This window comes from Pleurodeles waltl, chromosome 6, assembly GCF_031143425.1.
Source record: "Pleurodeles waltl isolate 20211129_DDA chromosome 6, aPleWal1.hap1.20221129, whole genome shotgun sequence".
Taxonomy (NCBI): Eukaryota; Metazoa; Chordata; class Amphibia; order Caudata; family Salamandridae; genus Pleurodeles; species Pleurodeles waltl.
Window position 1 is genome coordinate 643931701 of NC_090445.1, and position 24846 is coordinate 643956546.

A 24846-nucleotide genomic window follows, 5' to 3' on the forward strand; every position below is an offset into this window, starting at 1 on the left:
ACAAGAAATTAATTGTGCGTCTTGCCGATTCGAATGCTACCTTGCGAATGCCATGAAGTGGTAGCGCACACTGAATATTCATGAATTAAGCACACGGAATGAATCGCACGTCTTGCCGATTCGACGGCCACCATGTGAATGCCATGAAATGGTAGCGCCAAATGAATAACATAAATTAAGCACAAGAAATGAACCGCGCGTCTTGCCGATTCGAATGCCACCATGTGAATGCCATGAAATGGTAGCGCACAATGAATAACATGAATTAAGCACAAGAAATGAATCGCGCGTCTTGCCGATTCGAATGCCTCCATGTGAATGCCGTGAAATGATAGCGCACCATGAATAACATGAGTTAAGAACAAGACATGAATCGCGCGTCTTGCCGATTCGAATGCCACCATGTGAATGCAGCTAAATGGTAGTGCACAATGAATAACATTAGTTGTACACAAGCAATAAATCGCGCGTCTTGCCGATTCGAATGTCAGCATGTAAATGTCATGAAACACCAAGCGCACATTCACACGCACAAAAGCCAAAATGTTTTATCATGCAAATTAGGCCCAAAACTCGAAAGCCTTCGAGAACGGGATCGGGGCCCAGCCTGACCTTCATCTTACCGCCCTGATCAAGAATCACCAACAAAGTGAAAGGGCAAGGCCTGGAGGATCAAAATAGGCCTTTGGGACAGGAGCTCAGGAAGTTGCTGCTCCTCTGCTCCAGGACCTCTGAATAGTGAGCACGTGGAGCTGGGCTGGCTCCCTTATATAGAGTCTTGGCCCAGCCCACAAACCACACCCAGGCATGCTGCAGGGAAAGCTTCTAGAAGGCCCTGGAAAGGGACCACACCCTGACACACTCTGAAAGCCTGCAGCAATACATTGCAAATGAACAGTATTTATAGGCACCTTGAAAATAAGTCTTCAGGATTAAACTCTGCAAAGCAAAAGGTTAAACAACAGCATATCAGCACAATGCATAAATTACGTTAAGTTGAAAGTGATGGGTTTTTGCATTCTAGTCGCCCGTAGAGCGCGCCCTGCCCTGATGTTGACAATTCTGGAATCTGAAAGGAGCCACAAATTTCGTTCCACCCAGCGTTCCCATGAGTCTCCCTATAAAAATAGTACCTCACTTGTGTGGGTAGGCCTAGGGCCCGTGACAAGAAATGCACCAAAACACAACGTGGACACATCACATGTTCCCAAAGAAAACAGTGCTGTTTTTTGGAAAGTGCCTAGCTGTGGATTTTGGTCTCTAGCTCAGCCGGCACCTAAGGAAACCTACGAAACCTGTCCATTTTTTAAAACTAGACATCTAGGGGAATCCAAGATGGGGTGACGTGTGGGGCTCTCACCAGGTTCTGTTAGGCCAGAACACTTTGCAAACCTCAAAATGTGGACAAAACAACACCTTTCCTCATATTTTGGTGACAGAAAGTTCTGGAATCTGAAAAGAGCCAGAAATTTCTTTCCACACAGCATTTCCCCAATTCTTCTGATACAAATGGTACATCACTTGTGTGGGTAGGCCTAGCGCCCGTGACAGGAAGTGCCCCAAAACACAATGTGGACATATCACATTTTCCCAAAGAAAACCAAGCTGTTTTTTGGAAAGTGCCAAGCTGTGGATTTTGGCCTCTAGCTCATCCGGCACCTAAGGAAGCGTACCAAACCTGTGCATTTTTGAAAACTAGACACCTAGGGGAATCCAAGATGGGGTGACTTGTGGGGCTCTCACTAGGTTCTGTTACCAAGAATCCTTTGCAAACCTCAATATTTGGCCAAAAAAACACTTTTTCCTCACATTTTGGCGACAGAAAATTCTGGAATCTGAAAGGAACCACAAATTTCCTTTCACCCAGCGTTCCCCCAAGTCTCCCGATAAAAATGGCACCTCACTTGTGTGGGTAGGCCTAGGGCCCGCGACAGGAAGTGCCCCAAAACACAACGTGGACACGTCACATTTTACCAAAGAAAACAGTGATGTTTTTGGGAAAGTGCCTAGCTGTGGATTTTGGCCTCTAGCTCAGCCGGCAGCTAAGGAAACCTAACAAATCTGTGTATTTTTTTAAACCACACATCTAGGGGAATCCCGGATGGGGTGACTTGTGGGGCTCTCACCACATTCTATTACCCAGAATCCTTTGCAAACCTCATAATTTGGCCAAAAAAACACTTTTTCCTCACATTTCAGTGACAGAAAGTTCTGGAATCTGAGAGGAGCAACAAATTTCCTTCCACCTAGCATTCCCCTGAGTCTCCCGATAAAAACTGTTCCTCACTTGTGTGGGTAGGCCTAGTGCTCACGACATGAAATGGCCCAAAACACAGCAAGGACACATCACATTTTCCCAAAGAAAGCAGAGCTGTTTTTGCAAAGTGCCAAGCTTTGGATTTTTGCCTCTAGCTCAGCCGGCACCTAGAGAAACCTACCAAACCTGTGCATTTTTTAAAACTAGACACCTAGGGGAATCCAGAATGGAGTGACTTGTGGGGTTCTCACCAGGTTCTATTACCCAGAATCCTTTGCAAACCTCAGAATGTGGCCAAAAGAACACCTTTTTCCTCACATTTCGGTGACAGAAAGTTCTGGAATGTGAGAGGAGCGACAAATATCCTTCCACCCAGCGTTCCCCCAAGTAAGTCTCCCAATAAAAATGGTACCTTACTTGAGAAGTGCCCCAAAACATTATCTGTATACATCAAAATTATCAAATCCGAAACTACCTATTTTTGCAGGGGTGGGGGCACCTGCGTTTTTGGTCCTGGGCTCAGCAGCCATACAGGGAAACCTACCAAACCTAGACAGTGTTTTCTTACCCAGAATCCTCAGCAAACCTCAAATTTAGCTAAAAAATCAAATTTTTCCCTCATTTATGTGTGGGATTACCTCACCGGGACAAATTGCCTACCACCCAACGTTCCCCTCAGTCTCCTGGTAAAAATTATACCTCACTTGTGTAGGTGGGCCAAGTGCTTGTGACATGGAAGAGCCAAAAACATGTCGAAATTGAGGGGGAACCAAAGCAGGTCCAAAAGGGCAGTGTGAAAAAAAAACATTTTTAGGCTGACAAGAGGGGCAGAATGGTTATCGGTATGGATGAGACAATGCTGGGTGGTAGGACTTTTGTGGATTCCTGCAGATTCCGGAATGTTCCATCACAAAAATATGGAAAAATGTGGGATTTCCCACAAAATTGGAGGTTTGCAGGGCATTGTGGGTAAGAAAATGGTGCAGGGTTCATGTGAAGCACACCACCCTGGACTCACCCCGATGTTTAGTTTTCAGATGTGTCTAGGTCTTGTGGATATTGGGCAGCGTCCCAAAGTCCAAAAAGTGCAGCCTTCACCATTCCAAGTGGGACGATTTTGAGAGTTAGCCAAGCTCTCATGGCCCAAATGTATAACCAAATCCCATATAATCAAATGTCCTCTTGCTTGCCATGGGATAAGATGTTTTAGTGTGGGGGGAGAGCTGACAGACTGTTACCCCCTTCAGTTGGGGTGGGGGCATAACCATGCCCATACTGGTTGGTAGCCACCTCCACACTATTTTTTGTTTTTCGATTCCCTGGCATCTAGTAGACTTTCTGCCTCCCCCGGGTGTGGATCGGGGGTAACTGCCCCACCTGCCCACTGGTGGGCAGAACAACTTTGGCGCCATTTATTTGGGGTGGGGGTGTGGCCATACCCCCACCCTCTTACTTTGAATGTTCCCTGGTCTCTGGTGGGCTTGGGGGCAGATAGGCCTTTCGAAACTAGGCCGATCTGCCCCCAAGAGGGGCAAATATGACCACCAGTAATGTGCTCCCATGGGGAGCAACCCTTGCCCAAGGGGCTACCCCCCAAACTAAACATACACACATAATCCCTGGTGCCTAAGTGGTTTCTGCCCCCCCTCCCCGGGCAGATCGGCCTAATAGAAATAGGCCGATCTGACCCCAAGGGGAGCAGAAATGGCCTAAAATGAATTTGCCTCTTCGGGGAACGACCCTTGCCTAAGGGGTCGCTCCCCTTGCGTGAAATTGACGCAAAAAAATAAAAATTCCTGGTGTCTAGTGGTTTCTGCCCCTCTTGGAGGCAGATTGGCCTAAATATAAATTTGCCCCCCAGGGGAGCTACCCTTGCCTAAGGGATTGCTTCCCATATATAAAAAATAAAGTAAACAAAAACAAAATCCCTGGTGTCCTAGGGGTTTCTGCCCCCATGGGGGAAGATCGGCCTAATTATAATCAGCTGATCTGCCCCCGAGGGGGGCAGAAACGGCCTAAAAATAATTCCCCCCCAGGGGAGCAGCCCATGCCCAAGGGTCTGTTCCCGTTATGCATAAAATACAACAAAATAAAACTCCCTGGTGTCTAGTGAAAGACATCAAAGGAAAGGCCTTTCCTTTCCTTTGATGCCTCTCTTGGTCCCTCCACGTGATCGGAGAAGAAATGCAAAAGCATTTCTCCTCTGATCTGTGCTGGAAGCTGAGCTTCCAGCACAGAGGGGCAGGCCTCTGATGAGGTCAGTGTGCGATCGCGCGCTGATGTAATCAGATGCCACGTGGGGGATCAGGAGGGTGGAAGGGGAAGCAATTCCCCTTCCATCCCTGCGCTGGGAACACAGGGACAAGGCTCATGGGGGGAGCCAGCCCAAGGATGTAATGGTTACATCCTTGGTGCCTCAGCACCGCAACCAAGGACATAACCGTTACATCCTTGGCTGCATCCTGGGACCAGTTTCAGGGTATCACCCTTCATCAGCCAGGCTAGCTTGAATCTGGTGGCATAGCAAGCAAGGGACCCAATCTGGGCATACTCTTCCCACTTGGGGCAACAAAAGCAAAAACAACAGATGATGGACGGAATGCAGAGCAAATCAAACATTCACCCCCAATCACAGATCTGGGTTTAATCCATCAGGTTTTTTTGCTTGCCATGCCATTCCAGTTTGGACCCAGCCATATGCAAATCAGTATTGACCCTGTTCCCCATGGGAACAGTCCAGCCCGAACTGCCAGGTCAGGTCCTCCCTGGACCAGAAAAAGCATGTTCAGCACTCCGTCCATCATCCTTTTTTGTTGCTGGAGTTACCTCCATGCCACATGAATTTGAGTTTTGCGACTGACTTTCACAGGCAATGGCACGTGCTGTGGAGATGCATGCTCAGGCTTCTTATGCCTTTTTGCTGCTACAAAAGGAAAGAAATTAAAAAATAATCCCAGACACAAAGAGAGGACCGCCACAGTGAAAAAACAGCAGTAGTTAGGACCTGCTCCGTGGGTGGAAACAAAGGAGCACAAGGCGGAACAAGGAAGAAAGACTACCCACTAGCAACCAAGCTTTTTTAAAGGACAATTAATGGGACAAATAAAAAGCTAATGGATGGGCTGTAAGCCCACAAAGCGCTTACAGCATGTCTTGAAGAAAGCGCATGCACTGCCTATGCTTGACCTAAAAATTGTGGCGGTACAGGTTAAATACAATGTGGAAGAAGCTTGAGTTATAGCAAAGCAAACTGTGATACTGTATGTACAACACTAGAGGGTGGAAAAACCTAAGCAAAGATAGAAATACACACTTAACAAACCTTTGTTATTATGTGTCTGTCAAAACATTGAGGGATCTCTTGGAAAAAGCATAAAAAAAATTTGCCAGTAAAAATTTAATAAAAAAAGCAGTCACAAGAAAAGAAATCGAGCTAAGTAGTAGAACTACAAAAGGTGTGCATTTGCTTCTAAACAGCAGACCGACATTCCACGAAGTTGTAAAACAAACACGTCTTAATTGAATGAGTTAGATTTCAAAACGGCTACAACATTTATGAACAAAAGGAGGAACAGAGTGTGTCATCTGTTGGTGGATGGCAGTGTCGAACTGGCCTATTGTGCAATCAGACAGTCGCTGATGGGCTGGTCTGACAGACCATTGAGTGGGCAGTTTATTAGTAGTTTGTGGGCCAATTGTAGGCCCTGGTGGGCCAGTTTTTACTATTGATTTCCCCGATACGTCCACAAGCATTGCCTGCAACAAACACACATGCGTGCAGTCTCCCATACATTTAAAAATTGTCTTCAGTCTTTATCACTCTTATGTTAATCTTTTCTTTGACTGTGAATTTTAATAGACAACTTTCTTGAAGCATCTATGTATAATGCTGACCATTTTTTCAGCAAATACCAGATGAAGAGTACCCTACCACAAAAGAAATGGACTCTACACCACCCTTGCAGCTACAAACAATAAACATGCCAAGCGACAGCGACCAAGATACCTTACAAAAGATGTAAGTAATACCAGAAGTGCCAAATAAACACTAAATATATGGATCATTTATGTGCTAACATGTGAAGACTGCCTAGGCGGTTGATATGCCTACTGTAGACATTTAAATTACCATAAGGACTTACATTATTAGGGCAGCTGGGCTACATTAGTTTGTCAGATTTCTTTGTTCAATAAAATTAATATTCAAGAGTTTTATAGTAACATCTCTTATTTCAACCCTTGCAAATCTCAGTGTATTTTTAAAACTTTTTAACACAAGCTGTTATCAATTGTTAATATTTTTTACTGTCCGTTTTTCTTAACACAAATGATACCCAATACAAACGTATATCATATCAGATTATTGGCAAGAAAACCCAGACATGCATGGCTTGATATACAATGATGACACCCTTTATATTGTTACACATAGTTGCCAATAGCCAAGCCCTGTGCCCAATACCCCTCTGCCTGCATATGGCAGAGTAACTATAATTCACACCCTTGTCATGCACTGCTCATTACCTCACATATTATATCACTCATGGCATGTTCTATGACATGATTGTTAACATCACTGCAACATCTAAAGAGACATTATCGTGAGATAACTATAACTGGTGACTTTTAGTGGTTTTGTTAATTTAAAACAGTATGTCCTAACTGATACTATAACCTAACTATAACGTGCCTATAACCTTCATTTATTCCAGTGAATATATATGTATATATATATGTAAATATATATATATATATAAATAGATCAATATATATATATGTGTATCGATAGATAGCTATATCGAGAATTAGATAGTTAATGAAAAATAGAGAAGGTTAAAGGAACATTATATTATTATTATATATATATATATATATATATATATATATATATATAAATATATATATATGCACACGTATATAGATTTTCACTGAAAAAACAAAAGTTAAAGTAACGTTATAATTAGGTGTCATGAAAATTTCTGTTTTTTATTAAAAAAACATTCGAAATCCACTGAAAAAAACAAAGGTTAAAATCACGTTACAGGTAGGTGAATTTCTCAGTGACAACTTTAATGTTTTGAAGTAAAAAAACGGAGAAATTCAATAGTTATAGTTAGCACTACCTAACTCTAACTTGAGCTCCAAACATGCACTGTTTATGTATATATCATCACTAATGGCAGGTTCTGTGACATCATTTATGACATCACAGATGAATTCCTTATTGCACCATTCATTAATCCCTCTTTGATGTTCAGATTTCATTGCAACATTACTCTGCAATTTTTACAGAGGTGTGTAAATCAGCGGTATGTGAAACTGTTTTCTCTAAAGAATCCAGTTTCTTTACCACTGATTGACATAGTGGTAAGTTTAAACCTTGATGTTCCGTTTTGTCTTTACTATTAAGAGGCACTATTTCCTGATGAAGCATTTCTAATTTAAACTGTGGTCACTCATCTAGTGCTGGCATTTAGCACACAATCTATTTCAGAGTTTCCATATTGTGTTGAATTATAGAAGCAGGTGACGACTTGTATGGGAATTGAAACGTAACCATGCAAGAAGAAATAGCTTTTGTAGCTTATTTGCTAATTACACCTCTACTGATGTATTTTAATATTTTCCTATACGTTAGATCTGCTGCTTGTCTCGTAATTTGTATTAACTCAGTATACTGTACAATTAAACAGATTTTACCATTTCCAATACTGCCTAATGACTTTTTAATTCTTCATGTGCAAGTTTTTAAATAACTGGTTGAACTTTGACTGGAGCCAGCTATAAAAGTTCACAAAAAAACTATGACGTGTTTACTTCCAAACAATTTATCATAGTCAGTTCTGAGGATGTCCTGCATCCTGAGATGAATAAAAGTGAGCTTAATGTTTGGTACCATGCTAACTTCATCAGTAATGTAAATTTTCAATTTCTTAAGAACTCTGGACACCTCATGGCATACATCACCAGATAACTTCTAGTTTGTTGTCATGTTCCACAAGCAACATAAATAGTCAGTGCAATGTGATTCCTTTAATGTGATATGTGAGTCCAGTAGGAGCAGTCACAACACATGAAAGATCAGAGCTATTTTTCCCTGAACAAATGAAGTGAGAACTTTAACCAGAAAACCTTTCCCTGCACCTGCCTGACCACTAACATAGAGAAGTGTAGGCTTGAATGTTTTGAACTAAATTCATAGTTATTATGTAGTAGTCCATGCTCTGCAGATTTTGTTGTGTGCTGAAAAATCTTCAGCTGTTCTTTATTTTGTTGTGAGATCAAACTTTCTAAATCAATGCTCTCACTCCTCACTTGACCATAGCATTTTTTATACTCTATTCATAGCTATGTGCACCTCATTTTTTAATGATAGGCTGGCCAAAGGGATTTTGCTTATTAGGCCCTGAGCTCTGGCTATCTTGTGAGCTGTCTTTTCCAAGTTCTATTGCAAGTGTTTCCTCCTGCTGGATTTCATCATTTAACATTTTCTGATATGTAGGAAACGCCTCACACTGGATGCTATGTTTGACTGCATTGAAATCATCTTTACAGCAGTCATAATCACCAAGCAGCTCAGTTTCACAATGCCAAGGTTTACAAAGTTGCAAGATAGTCTGGTAAAATGTTTTTTTTTTCTCTGCTGTATGACAGCTTGGTTTACAATGGTTAATGAACCTTGGTTTGACATGTCTCACTAAACATCCTTTTCAGCCAGTAACTGGAAATATTCCTTGCTCAGTGTTCTCATCCACATAACTCCACATAACTCTGTATGTATAGTACTTCATACAAAGACGTTTTCTAAATGGACATTTAGTTAGGTGTCATATTTGTTTTAAGAAGCTAGTACTTTCTGGGTCAAACTGAGCAAGATACTCAGTTTCAGGAAAAGGCCTCAACACTCATTTTCGTGTTGATGCCAGGCTTAACCTAACCCACATTATTGCTTTGAACTTCCTGTATAAGCTTGAAAAACTAAGGCCCATCTTCTTAATTTTTTTTGTGCCGTGTTTGTGTAATTTGTTGACGCAAAAGTGGCGCAAACTTACAAAACATAATTGTATTTTATATGTTTGCGCTGCTTTTGCGTAAGAACATGATGCAAATGCAGTGCAAAAAAAGTATAAATATGGCCCTAAGTCTGTCACAACTTCATAGGATCCAATTCTTCATAGGATCCAATTTCTCTGTGAGAGAGCATTTTTAAACTGAAGCTGTAAAGCTTTTTACTTAAAGATTTATCTGCTGCTATCTCTTCTCATACAGCCTTCATCTCTGTTTTTTCTGACTTTGTTAGATATGAAGTGACGTATCGAGCTACAATAGAATTGTCTGCCACAAACTGAATATACATGATGGCATTCCACACGGACAGGATTAATGGATTGTAATCATTGATAAGTGTTGAAGTCTCACTTCTTTTCAGGTTATATGTATTTTTAGGAGATTGTCCAGTAACTCTGAGTCTGACTGAATTCATAAAAGTGTTTACTCTTCCTTTCGAGATTACAGGCCTATGGATCCAAAATGTCACTTAGGCCCTCATTACAACTCTGGCAGTCAGTGATAAAGTGGCGTTAATACCACCAACAGGCCGGGGGTAATACCTGCGGGATTATGACCACGACGGAAACAGCTCAGACAGACAGCCACTTTAACACACCGACCACCAGGGCGGAATCAGCAAGCACCACGGCCTGTGCTCTGTGTAAAATCAGCATGCAAATGAGGCCAGCATAGATAGTGCCCCCATAGGTGCACTGCTGAGGTACCCAGTGTCATTGTAAAGGCATGCCTGCCTTGCTGGCTGCTTTTAAACTAAAAATATATGCAAATTGAACTTTGGAATTAAAAGTACTTCCAAAGTATTAAACTACTTTATTTTTTACATATAAGTCCCCCTAAGGTGTGCCCTTTATGTGCCCCTCAGGTTGGGTGCCATGTAACAATAAGCAGGTACCTTATAAAATTGTTTTATAAGCCCTGGTGAGGTAAAATAGCCAGATTTGTTTTTCCCTCGCTGTAGTGAATAGCCTCCATAGGCTAACATGGGGAGACTTTATTTTAGTCCCCATAAAAGTCAGATACCTTGAGTTTGGTACCAAATTAATTGTTATAATGAATTCCACAACTTGTCATTGATTGATTTAAAATAACTAGTTCAGGCAAAGAGCAATAAAACTCTACCTGAAAGTTGTCAACTTCAGTTCTGTAGTGCCCTTCACTGATTGGACAGCCTCTGGCAGCCGGGCCAGGCGCCTCGATGAGGTGTGAAGTGGCCTGGGCTGAACACAAAGGATGTGCCTGGGATAGGAGATCTGCCTCCTATCCCAGATGGGGAAGCAAGATGGGGGAGAGCAGCCAAACTGGTCTTCAAAGGTAGGGAAGGACATTTGGAGCAGTTCAGGACCTCCTTCATTCCCTGCAACCCCAATTAGGTGCCCTCTTGATTAGATTAGGAGAGGGCAGGAGAGGGGTGTGTTTAGATTTTTTAGCAACACCAGTGGGTGGGCTCAGCCTTATCTAAACTCCCAAAATCAGTTTCAGCCATGAACCATGTTGGGTTTTTAAAGAATGTTGCTCCCTGGATAGATTTTTGCCACACTTCCCAGGAAGTGGTCATCAAAAGGGGAAGGAGCCTGCCTGTGATGGGACAGTTGCCAACCTCCCGCTTTCCACCCCAGGAGCAAGAATAAAAATGGCAGAGCTGCTCCCACACCTTAGATCCCTACAAGGAACAAGACAAAGAAGAAGAAGTACTCTCCTGCTGGACCCCTGACCTACACCTGGACACTGTACTCTGAAGGACTGCACCAGCTGCACACTTGGGCTTCACCACTTAAAGTACTTTGCCTGTTTTCTACGGCTTCAACATCAGACTCCCTTTTTGCTACAGGTACAAAGGAGCTGCCCAGAGTCCCCTTCATCAAGCCCTGCAAGCAAAGCCCAGCTGACCAGCGTCCAGTGGCCATTTGAGGATTCTGACCAAGTGCATTCTGGGAATTGTAGTACCAACTCCCAAGGAGAAACTCAGAGCTTCTACAACCTTGGATCAAGTTGTGGACACTTCAAGGACCCAAAAGGCACCTCTAGAAGAAGATCCAGAAGCTTGAAGATATTTGGAGGAACTCCATAAGTTGAAGAGGTGCACTGTGGGAGTTGTAGTCCCAGACCCCAAGAGACAAACAAGAGCCTTTGAACCCTTGGATGGTGCTGTGGACCACTTTCCTGAATCAAGAAACACTTCTGAAAGTAAGTGTAACAGTGTTACCTCGTGTGTGGCATGAACTCTGGACTTTGTCCCTGTCCAGTGTGACCTTTTTTAACCCTTTAAGCGCTAGTTGCTTCTATGCGCCAGAAAACATTCATTCTTTACAAATTCATATCTCCGGCTCTCCTTATTCATTTTTAATCATTTTGGTGTCACTTTAAAGATAATCTATTTTTATAAATTGTTGTTGAATTTTTATTGTGTTTTATGTTTTACATAGCTACTATTTTGTCATTTTTAAATGCTTTACACACTTGCATCATAAGTTAAGCCTTGTCGCTCATTGCCAAGCTACCAAGGGTTGAGCTAGGTTTAATTTATTGAGACCTACTGGACCTAAGTGGGGGTTAGTGGCCTATTGCTAGGTGTAGGTACTTACCTGTCCTTACCAATAATCCACTTTCCAACAACAATATTTTGTTAGAAGTTGACACATTTTGCATTACACTCACACCCATGGAAGAAGGTTTACCTGATGTTTCTTTTTTAAAACTATTGGTACTCTTACTAGATTTGATTTCTTCTTTTATGATCATTGGCTTTCTCTGCATCTGCTTCATGTTTGGAGAGTTCTTTGTAGTACTGTTGCTTTGTCTTCTTTCTTATCTGTTGCTTTTTTGACATCTTAAACTGACTAGAAACCCTATAGAAATAATATACAAAACATTATTTATATGTGCTTTTTAAAGAGTACTTACTAATAAATTAAATGTAGGCCTTGTGGTACATCAAACACTGATCCTATCTACCCTGTAACAGTAGTCTCTCTAAGTCACAGCTCAACAGACACCAACTGCTTAGTGTAGAAAGCCTTTGAGAGCTAGTACCTCCTGTACTACATAGTTTTATAAACAGCAAGGTGCTTACTAATATCTCTGACCAGAGCAAAAGGTGTGTTTAAAAGGCTTTAGACAAATACTAGCCCTTCTGTTACTACATTTACCAGTAGGGACGTCAGGTTGTAGTTTGGGTGCAAAACAATTTACTGAGTAGTTCAGCTGTGCATAAAGGTATAGCCTGTGGGAGAAAGTGGTGTATGAATAGATTTACAGACAGGAAGGGCTCTACTTATACCTCTAAAGAGAGTAAAGGGTTACCGTAGGAGGCTGTAGACAAGCACTAGGCCCACTGCTTCCACTTTCAAACAGGGTGCACTCTGGGTATGATATTGTTTCATGAAAGAGTAAATCCCTCTTATACAACAAACACAGAGTGAATCGTTGGCATTCAAAACAGCACACCACCTCTTCTGACACCCCTGTACAGGTCAGATACTGAGGGGGGTTATTACGACTGTGGTGGTGGTCTGACTGCCCCCAAAGCGGTGGCCTGATCACTTTGGCGGCAGTCTGACTGCCACATTATGATTGTGCCAGTTGCGCCACAGTCGGACTGCCAGCACTGCCAATTTTCCTCCACAGGAGGAATTGGTGGTGCTGGCGCACCCTATGCACAGCAGCATTGCAGCCGGCTCAATTATGAGCCAGTGTCAATGTTGTAGGCTGTTTCTCACTGGGCCAGGGGGTGGAAGCCAATTGGGAAACTCCTAATGGGGCCTGCGGCAAGGCGGCCGCTCTGGCAACAACCTGACCACTGGAATTTGGTGGACGGCCTTTTCCGTCTGCCAAAATCACAATGACCCCCTGATTGTGAAGGGATTCAGTAATATATCCATGTCTCTCAACAGATGTTTTCTCACAGTGAACACTGTTTGTTTCAGATAAGAAAGACCAATTTGCGTATGAACATTTCTGAAGTGGATGAAGGATGTGTGTAGAAAGATATATGCAAACAGTAGATCTGGTATTGGCACAGTTTAACAATCCCCGGAACAGGATTAACAGAACAAGTAGGTCACGAATAACTATATTTCAGCATGATATGCATTCTGCATGGTGCAGTTTTATCAAACTGTGATCCTATTTCATACTCCCTGTAACAGCAGCTTCTCTAAGTGAGAGCTCTACAGAAAGCTGATGTTTTGTGTAGAAGAACTTTGAGAGCTAGTAGCTCCTGTGTTACATGGCTTTACCAACACATGCTGTGTACTGCTAATTGTGAGCAGAGTAGACTGTGTCTTTTAAAGGCCTTAGACAAACACTACCCCCTTTACTAATACATTTTAACAGAGTGGAGATAAGGGATAATGAGAGCTTTGTAGGACACTTGTATAGAGAGTGAATGGCTCACTTTTTTGGGAACATTCACTCTCTACAGGGAGTGCAGAATTATTAGGCAAGTTGTATTTTTGAGGATCAATTTTATTATTGAACAACAACCATGTTCTCAATGAACCCAAAAAACTCATCAATATCAAAGCTGAATATTTTTGGAAGTAGTTTTTAGTTTGTTTTTAGTTTTAGCTATGTTAGGGGGATATCTGTGTGTGCAGGTGACTATTACTGTGCATAATTATTAGGCAACTTAACAAAAAAAAATATATACCCATTTCAATTATTTATTATTACCAGTGAAACCAATATAACATCTCAACATTCACAAATATACATTTCTGACATTCAAAAACAAAACAAAAACAAATCAGTGACCAATATAGCCACCTTTCTTTGCAAGGACACTCAAAAGCCTGCCATCCATGGATTCTGTCAGTGTTTTGATCTGTTCACCATCAACATTGTGTGCAGCAGCAACCACAGCCTCCCAGACACTGTTCAGAGAGGTGTACTGTTTTCCCTCCTTGTAAATCTCACATTTGATGATGGACCACAGGTTCTCAATGGGGTTCAGATCAGGTGAACAAGGAGGCCATGTCATTAGATTTCCTTCTTTTATACCCTTTCTTGCCAGCCACGCTGTGGAGTACTTGGACGCGTGTGATGGAGCATTGTCCTGCATGAAAATCATGTTTTTCTTGAAGGATGCAGACTTCTTCCTGTACCACTGCTTGAAGAAGGTGTCTTCCAGGAACTGGCAGTAGGACTGGGAGTTGAGCTTGACTCCATCCTTAACCCGAAAAGGCCCCACAAGCTCATCTTTGATGATACCAGCCCAAACCAGTACTCCACCTCCACCTTGCTGGCGTCTGAGTCGGACTGGAGCTCTCTGCCCTTTACCAATCCAGCCACGGGCCCATCCATCTGGCCCATCAAGACTCACTCTCATTTCATCAGTCCATAAAACCTTAGAAAAATCAGTCTTGAGATATTTCTTGGCCCAGTCTTGACGTTTCAGCTTGTGTGTCTTGTTCAGTGGTGGTCGTCTTTCAGCCTTTCTTACCTTGGCCATGTCTCTGAGTATTGCACACCTTGTGCTTTTGGGCACTCCAGTGATGTTGCAGCTCTGAAATATGGCCAAACTGGTGGCAAGTGGCATTGTGGCAGCTGCACGCTTGACTTTTCTCAGTTCATGGGCAGTTATTTTGCGCCTTGGTTTTTCCACACACTTCTTGCGACCCTGTTGACTATTTTGAATGAAACGCTTGATTGTTCGATGATCACGCTTCAGAAGCTTTGCAATTTTAAGAGTGCTGCATCCCTCTGCAAGATATCTCACTATTTTTGACTTTTTCTGAGCCTGTCAAGTCCTTCTTTTGACCCATTTTGCCAAAGGAAAGGAAGTTGCCTAATAATTATGCACACCTGATATAGGGTGTTGATGTCATTAGACCACACCCCTTCTCATTACAGAGATGCACATCACCTAATACACTTAATTGGTAGTAGGCTTTCGAGCCTATACAGCTTGGAGTAAGACAACATGCATAAAGAGGATGATGTGGTCAAAATACTCATTTGCCTAATAATTCTGCACTCCCTGTACTAATAGATGTGTTGAGGGTATAGATAGGGTGTAAAAAGGTTTATTAAGTAATTCACCACTGCACAAAGGCATCTATGCTGACAGAATATGGTGTATGAATAGGCTTACAGACAGCAAGGCCTCAACTGATAACTCTGAAGAGAGTAAAGGTTAATGTAGTAGGTTTTAAGGATGCATGTTGAAGGATCAATGGAAAATCACACCTCTATTAGCACACCTTAAAAACTCTCTCTCAGATTATATATAGTTCATTTTCAGGAGATAGAGGCTCCTTTTCTTATAAGCGTATACAGTCTAAATGGATTATCTGACAGTAAAACACTCAACTAACAAAATCACGTCTCTGCTGACACCTCAGTGCATGTTAAATACAGCATGCAAAACACTCCTGTAGTTTAAAACAGGCCTGTCTAAAAAAATGGCCTCCATACTGAAACCTCATGTTAAATGCTGGTTGTTAAACAGTTTTACGATAAACCCATCCAGATATAAAAATGTTTTCTATCAGTAAACCACATGGGTAAGTGTTTTATGAAATAGCACACTATTTAATCACACTGTAGAATACAATACATTTTAACACTCTTAAGATTAAAGTGCAATTTAAATATATATATAAAATGTAGTATGTAGAAAACAAATAAAATAGAACTCTTGAAACAAAAGAAAGCTCAACACTTGTAGTCCCAGTCCCCCCAGTCCCTCCCCATATCAACCACTGCCCCCCAAGAATCAAATCACATTAGAATGCAAAAAGTCCAGGGTCGAGGATAATCCATAGTACTCCCACCATTTACCCTACATTTTGGAGAACTCATTCAGACATCCCTGGGCTATGTAGATTGGTTCCTCCTGCTTGGTGCACTTGTCCATACTGGCATGCCATTGTTTCAAAGTCAGTGAAGTGGGCTGTTTCCAAGTTTGTGTTATGTCCCTATTTGCCACCAAGGCTGCCAAACCCACCAAACTCCTATTGCCCCGATATATCCCAAGGTCATCCATTATGCTCAACAGTGCCACCTTTGGAATCAGATAGATCGTGGTATTTAGGGTGGCCAAAGGGGTAGCACCAGTCTGGGACCAATAGCGTGCAATCTTTGGGCAGTGACAAACCATGTGGAAGAAATCTGCCATAGGGGACCAGCAGCAGGAACAGCTAGGATCTGAAAGCAATCCAGTGTAACCTAGTCATTTGGGAAACAGGTAAGTCAGGCCTAGGGAGAGCAACTGAATTAAGCACAAGTTAGCCGAAATCGCTAGTTCCCTCAGAGCCATACATGCTTCCCACCATTCAGCCTCCTCCAGTTCCCCCGACCCATCCCTCCCATTGTAGATGCAATGATCCTAATGTCTCTAGGGCATTGCCCAAAAGGGCACAATACAGTAGTGAAGTACCCCTATGTTCCAACTTCCCCATCAACAGTCTGGCATCCAAGGGGCTGAATTCCAGGAGCTGTTGTAGACATTCACCATAACCGCCTATGGTGGGACGCACTTGCAGGTATTTATGGAACTGAGTATGAGAGAGAGAAAACTGGGCTTGCAGGTCGGCAAAGGAGTACATGATAGATCTGTGCCACATATCAGCCAGTGTAATAAGCCCTCTAAACACAACAGCTGTTCTAACAAGCGACCCCACCACAGGGAGATCTGCCCGATCAAGCACTCATCCTAGCCCATAAAGTGCAGGGTCCCCCTCCACCTCAAAATACCATTCTAGCCACCTCTGGCAGAGCAAGGGGAAGTGGTTGACCATATAGGTAGTATCACCCAGTTGAGACCTATGCCAATTTGTTCCAGCCGTTATGCCATATCATCCCAGTCACCCATCAGCCAGTCATTTATAGCCAGCAAGTGGGATGCCCAGGGTTAGAGGCAGATATCCACCACCCCAACTTCCCCATCATAACCCAAACGGCGGCACGTATTCTTGGCCATGCGTGGAGGACAACTTCCCCAAAGAAAAGATTGAAACATCACTGCCACTTCAGTGAACCAGGCATTGGGAATGTGGAAAGAAGTTTTGTAAAGTATACAGGAATTGAGACAGTATCATCTTTATTAGTCTGCCAAGTCATCAGGCTGGTCCTGGTTCCCTTCCAGAGAGGTTTCAGAGTAAGAGCGTGAGCGAGATCGGGCAGAATCGCAATGGTCACCCATAAGTATTTAAGAGGAGACATATGCTGCTGTCAGTGGGGATCTAGGGGTTATGAACATCAAGATGGTGTTGCAGTGGTGTAGTCCTCAAAGACCGCAAAAGGTAGCTTTAGGAGGAGATTAGCTGAGTACATGTAGTCGTGATTTGTGTGGTACAAGAATATCATAGTCAGAATATTAGCTATAAATATGGTGCTCCAAAATTGTGTTACAAAAATATTGTCCACTGGGGATAATAATAGAAAACGTGCATCCAGTGGGGCAATATTTAGGTAAATTATATTTAGGACACAATATATATCTAATTAAATATTTCTGATTTCGATATTCAACATACAACCATTGCTGTTATAATTGAGGATAGAGAGCTGAACTTCAGAATAGTGTAGGATAAGAGATATGAGAAAAGTAACATGGAAGGGCAAGGAGGACAATGGTGGGAGAGTTCAGAGGTATGTGATAGATGCAGTACATGCTAAGTAGGCTCAGTTGGTGGTGGATTCTTACTCAACATGCCCTTGACAGTTGTAGAACTGAAAGTGAGAGAACATAAGTGATCACCTTGTAAATTAATTGGTCTATAACACTTTTAATTTGCTTTTGGGTGTTGTGTGCTTAGGTTAATCTTCGTCCACCATGTGATTTCTTGAGGTGAGTGATAGCTTTGCCTCCTATAGAATAGATTATTGTCTATTTAATTCAGTCACTGACAAATACCATAGATCGACTCATGAGCATAGTCAGAAGGTATAAAATCCGAAATACAAGCATTTTTTAAGGTTTGACATGTCATGGTGTCTGTGCCATTCATTAGGTTTGACATGTGATGGCACCTGCACTGGTTTTGGTGAATATACTGTGTTCTATAAATATTAAAGATGGCTTACGTTTCGCTGCTCTCCGTCATAGGCTTCTTTGGCTAAGGAATTTAAGCATTTGGCTTGAAACATTGGCAATCGTGTCTTGGATCAGCCTACTGGTGCCACTTTTTTCAATTAGATATTTGGTCCTAAGCTTCCACTACCACTGGAACACACGAGGGACTATTATTATTTCAAAAAAACACCTCTCTCATCTTACCTCTTGCACAAGTAAAAGGGTCAAACCTACTGATGTTGCCAATGCTCGTTTGAATGTAACTGTACAAGCACAGCCATTGATGGTGTCATGATTGGCTCAATGGCTTACAAGCTTTTTTCCATAGCAGAGAATTCCCACCAAGATATTTTTCAATTTCAGTTGCAACCACCAGTTATAATACCTTCTGGCTCAGGCTACACGTGCAATAAATACATGGGCATATTTTTTTGTTAAAACCATAAAGTTGGACAGAAACCCATGACGGCAATCTGCTCCTTTTAAAAAAGGTTATGAGAAATAAGTTAAATTTCCCTACAGTTGCTTAAAACTACATTTTTGCTGCACTTTTGGGCACATAGTGAGCAGTTTCCCTACAGTATATTTTAGGATTCACCACTTAAAACCAAGAGCCTGATTGAGATGTTGGCGAACAAGTTACGCAGTCAGATCGGTGGCGGATATCCCGTGCACCGAAATATAAAGTCCATAGTATATAATGTGATTTATTTAACGGCAGATATCCATCACTGCTGTTAGGGAGTAACTCGTCCGCCAAGATCTCATTCAGCCCCTAAATTATAGTATTTTTAAGATCTCCCTGGTGGCAAACTACATTCATTCTAATTCTGGAAGACTTGCAGAATTTGATTTAAACCTCCTTAATCTGTGTACAGTTATGAGGTTTTATTTCTAAATAAATATTATATAAAAGAAGTGTAGCATTGTTACTGTAGCTCAGTCAGGCAGAAGTATGCAATGGATTGGACAGTTGCTGAATAGATCCATTTACATGTTAATTGATCTCCCTAGGAATCCCCGAGTAGAGGTGACACACCAGGATGGTTTATGAAGATGTGAATAACCCTAAATGGGAGTGCCCATTGTTTTCAAACGAACCAGCAACAGACCCCTGGCTACAAGCATAGGTCCGGGATTACGAGTTTAGGTTTTATTAAATCCACCTGACTTGTTGGAGTTAACCGACCCACTCGTAATCAGGGCCATAGTGGCTTATTCATACCCTTCCTTTATCTTAACTCCATAGAAACTCCTCTTCCACTCACCAAATTCTGTACCCCCATCCTGCATTTTGTATGCTTTCACTACTGCTATTCTCCATATTTAGACTTGTACAGCACATATTTTGACTTGGCTAGGTTTGTGCTATATAAATAGCCAAATTCGTACACAAATAAACGCACATTGAGAGGCATATTTACAAGCACTGTGCACCCCCGGTGCGTCACTTTTTGTGACACACTGGCAGCACATAGTGCAGACTCATATCTACAAGGCCACACAAAGCCACTCTTCGTGGCTTTTTATGGCCTTGTATATCTGATGTAAGGCAAAGCAGTGCAAGTTGCTGCGTTGCCCGACACTGAGGGGTACTATGGACGTTGCAGTGGGTGTTCCCATGCAACACATATGGGTTTTGATGCATTCCCATATTTACAAGAATCTGTAAACCTGGAAATGCATCAAAACTGTACGCCTCCCCAGGTCAGGCGCAATGAGGAGGAATATCTTTATTTCTCCTTGATTCCTCTTTCTAAGTGTGCTGTATTGTGCAGTACACATAGAAAGAGGAAAATGCCTCCCAGGATTGTTTTGTGCAGGATTGTGCCCCTTCTTGCACAAAAACAATCCTGCTGAAAGCACAGACACCCTTGCTCCATGGTGTAAGAATGCCTGCCTTGGCACTAGGTAGCAATTTGTTTGCCACCGGAGGGAGAAAGGACAGAAACGCACCCTTATTTTATAGATACTGTGCATTTATGCCCTTCCCATGTGGCACATGGCAGCACAGCAAGGTCACTTGCTACAGGGCTTGTAAATATGTCCCTAAGACTGAGAAATGAACTTTTCTTTGAGTAAGAGAGCTAGAGACGTGTTAAGATGAAGTGAAGCACTGAGCCATTTTAGAGCCCTTTATCTTAACAGCTTCACACCAGAACCCTCGGGCATAATGAAGGCCAGAGCACTTTAGGCATTGTGTTGGTATAATTGTGTCACTTCAAGCATTAAAGGGACAATCTCCTGGTATATGATGGACATTTCTGACATACATTGGTAATGCATGAAAGGCAGAATCTCTCCACAAGTATAACTTTGTTTATTTGTGAAAACATTTGATCATGGAACTAGGAAGATTGTGTATGGGGAAACTAATTGTTTTAATCAGAAATGAGAGGTTTGCATGCAACATAAACTGTAGGCATTTAGAGAAACAGACATGCTGATGAATTATGCAAAATAATTACATACAAAATATATTTAAAGTTGATGTTTGAGTGACAGTTTCTGTTGGATCTGGGGCACTTGTATCTACGTTGTAAACTTGAATATATATTTCTGGGGCGCAGATCAAGCCAAAGGACAGCAGAGTGCTGTATATGGTAAAAGACAAGCATATAGTTAACGAGTAATAGGAGAGGAAGAACAATTGTGGATGGTCAATGCATTGTCATGCAGTGTTCTTCAAAGAGATGAGTCTTCAACTCTTTCTTTAAATTGAAGCATCGTTGCAGTGGTCCTGATTGATACTAGGATGCTGTTCCAGATCATGGGTGCATCGATGGAACTGAGGGGAGAGGACTGCTGTTTTGGTTTTCCTATTTGACTTTTCTTAATCAGCAGTCTGATGGAGACTGACTACAAGTGAGTCTAGAACCATGGTGAGCTTGTCTGCAAAATAAGCAAGGGTACTGGTCATGATGGCTTTGTAAATTATGCTGTTGGTTTTGAAGATGGTGCACAAAAGCATGGGGAGACAATGGAGTTCCATCAGCATAGGGGTGATGTGACTGTATTTCTTCAGGCCCTGAATGAGACTTGCTGCGCAGTTTAGGATGTCCTCAAAAGGTGCCTGTGTGGTGTCTGAGAGACCATGGATTAGGGCATTACTACCATCCACTTACAAAAGTACGAGGGCTTGAACATCAGTTCTAAACTCCCTTTCAAGAAATAGTTTGACTGTTTTTCTTGCTGATGTTGATTTGTTGGTGTGAGATGGTAGTGTTGGTATGGCTACTATATCAATATACATGGGGAAGCATTTCAGAATGTCTGTTGATAAACATTTCATCCCATTATCACTCTACTACTGAGGAGGTCATGAACCTGTAACACTGGATAACCTGTCTACAGTCTAAGCCTGTACGTTTTTTGTAATGTGAGCAGAAGCACCTCTGTATTAGCGTGTGTGATCTGCTAGCTCATTTTTATAACCTTTACTTTTTCCCCTGTCTCCTACAAATAGATACTGGTTTATAACATGCAGATTGAAGTCTACTTGGAACTGGTACAAAAAAATAATGTAGAAGTCAAGAAGCATTCTATATACAATTTGTGGCGATGGCCAATTAGACACTGCATACCCAGATTTTTTCAGTTGCCTATTTTCCTAAGAAAATTGTGCTATGATATTCATTATGGAAGGGAATGTCGCCAATGCAGGCACCACCTCCCCCACCCCGACTTCATCCATTAAAGACTGGGAGGTCACCTTTGATGATGAGCTTTCTTTTGTGAGCCAGGTTTCAGCAGTGGTAAGAGTGTGCTGTTGGGTCATGCAATGTTAAATAAATTCCTGCATTACCACCCTCATGAAGCCCAGGTGAAGGTTGTATGGGTACTAATCTTATCTAGACTGGACTATTCTAATGCCCTCTATCTGGGCTTACCTGATTATTTGATTAAGCAACTACAGGTTGTTCAAAATATGGCAGTCCGCCTACTACTTAAAATGCCAAAGGGTGCTAGGGTGTCTTTGCTGCGAAGTAACCTGCACTGGCTTCCTGTGCAGCAGCGCATTCTGTTTAAGCTCTGACTCTGGCTCACCAGAGCCATTATAAGCAGGGACCTAAGTACTTGAATGAAAGGCTGCTAGTGTACTGTCCTTCCCGGTCTCTGCGCTCTAGCATGGTGAATTTACCCAGAGTCCCATGCTTTAAAAAACAGAGTTGTGGCGGTTCCTCTTTTTCGGGCCTTGCAGCTAAGGCTTGGAACCAACTACCTATGTACCTAAGGCTGATCTGCTCTCCTGCTAGGTTCACAAAAGAACTGAAGTCTTTTTTGTTTAGGCAGGCATACGCAGCCTAGGGTGATTGCGTGCCTACCTCGGTCCTACCTGGATCACCGCAACACTCTTCGAGTAGCCTTGAGCCTTATACGTTTTCGTTATCCATTCATTCATGCACTATGTTGCTACAATTTTTATAACTTTTCTTCAAGAGGGTGAGCCCACGATGCTACTGGGAAGGAACTTCTATACTAGGCAAATTATGAAACATGTCTTGAGTGACTCTTCAGAACTTGTGAATTCATGTAATAATTATGCTGCAACATGCACCAAAAGGCCCATTAAAAAATCACAGGTACATTATGAAAGGTCTATGGATGGCTCAGTAGTGAGTCAAAAATGTATTGATTTTGGTCCCAGATCTTGCTTTACACTGCTCCATGTACTCAAACTGATGCATTGGGCCCAATGGGTTAGTTTGTACAGGCCTGCGTGACATTATACCCGTGGAAGGTATAATGTATGCTGGGTAGTCATTCCCACTTTAAAAGCCATGCAGGAATAATGCAGTGAAATTTACAACTTTTAACTGCATCACTCTGCGAATTGACTGAGTCAAAAATTTTATACCTGATCAGACCAGGTGTCTTGGATTGATGCAGAACTTTTAACATAGGAGTGTCCTCTGTTTTCTGGCGCATTCCTGGAGTTCCATCAATGAGTTGCTTTCACATCAACAGATGCTTCAGAATTTTTGACGCATCCATGAAAACTTGTACAATGGCACTCTATTTGTAAATACAGCACATCCATGGCATTGTTAAGGCATTTGCAGCATGCACAGGAAATCTGACGCATCAATGCCAATGCTTCAGATTCTTGTAAATGAGGCCCTATGTGCTTTATGTACAGTAGAAATCTCAGTATTTATAAATGACGTTTTTAACAACTTTAGTCGTTGCAAGTCCGACGCTTGTTAGACCTGATCATGTTAGACCTGACAGCCTTAGGGTGGCCACCCTTAACTTTTTGCCTACCTCCCTCCATTTTTTAGATACTGTTTTTGCCGATTTTAAGACTCTGCACACTTTACCACTGCTAACCAGTGCTAAAGTGCATATGCTCTCTCCCTTTAAACATGGTAACATTGGATCATACCTAATTGGACTATTTAATTTACTTATAAGAGTGCATTATATGTTACCAGGGCATGTAGATTAAATTCTACTAGTGGCCCTGCACCACTGTTTGTGCCACCCACTTGCTATTGCAAGGCCTGTGTGTGCAGTTTCACTGCCAATCCGACTTGGCATTTAAAAGTACTTACCAATCCTAAAACTCACCTTTTCCTACATATAAGACACCCCGAAGGTATGCCCTAGGTGACCCATAGGGCAGGGTGCTGTGTAGGCAAAAGGCAGGACATCTACCTGTGTAGTTTACATGTCCTGGTAGTGTAAAACTCCTAAATTTGTTTTACACTGCTGTGAGGCCTACTCCCTTCATAGGCTAACATTGGGGCTGCCCTCATACATTGTTTGAGTGGTAGCTGCTGATCTGAAAGGAGTAGTGTTGGACTTTTGGCCATACGCATGGTCATCCCTAGTCTTTTTGCCTCCTTCCTCCTGGTTTTTCTGACCTCTCGCTGTTGGCTCTAGGACTCTGAGCACTTTATCACTGCTGACCGGTGCTAAGGTGCAGGTGCTCTCCCATCTAAAGTTGGTATGATTGGCTTATACCTAATTGGCATATTTAATTTACATATAAGTCCCTTGTACAGTGGTATCTCTATACCCAGGGCCTGTAAATTAAATACTACTAGTGGGCCTGCAGCGCTGCTTGCGCCACCCACTGGAGTAGACTTTCAAACCTGTCTCAGGCCTGCTAGCATCCTGTGTGCGCAGGTTTCTGCCACAGGGACCTGCCATCTAAATTTACTTGCCAGGCCCAGAACTCCCCTTTTACTATATGTAAGTCACCCCTAAGGTACGCCCTAGCTAGCCCTATGGGCAGGGTGCCATGTATGTAGAAAGGCGGGACATGTGCCATATTGCATGGCCTGTCCTGGTAGTGACAAACAGCCTAACTAGTGTCTCACTACTGTGAGTGCTGCCTTCTCATAGGATTGCATTAGAAATGCCCTGCCTTATGTGTAGGGGTATTGTCTGATTTATGAGGGATAGCGTAGGCGTGTTTGGTATGGTTGTGATGGTGATAATAAATACTGCTTATTCGTGTGGGTGTATTTCTTATTACTATCACAGAAATGCCACT

At 42.3% G+C, this 24846-nt stretch overlaps 1 protein-coding gene across 2 annotated transcripts in view; it reads left to right on the top strand.

Moving 5' to 3' along the window:
• RAB44 (RAB44, member RAS oncogene family) overlaps positions 1-24846 on the top strand; it is a 350449-nt gene that overhangs the window by 248204 nt on the left and 77399 nt on the right. For both annotated transcript variants that reach the window (XM_069238986.1, XM_069238985.1), the window contains exon 10: positions 6163-6275. In XM_069238986.1, coding sequence (XP_069095087.1) covers positions 6163-6275 — 113 coding nt within the window. The remainder of the gene's footprint in view (positions 1-6162; positions 6276-24846) is intronic.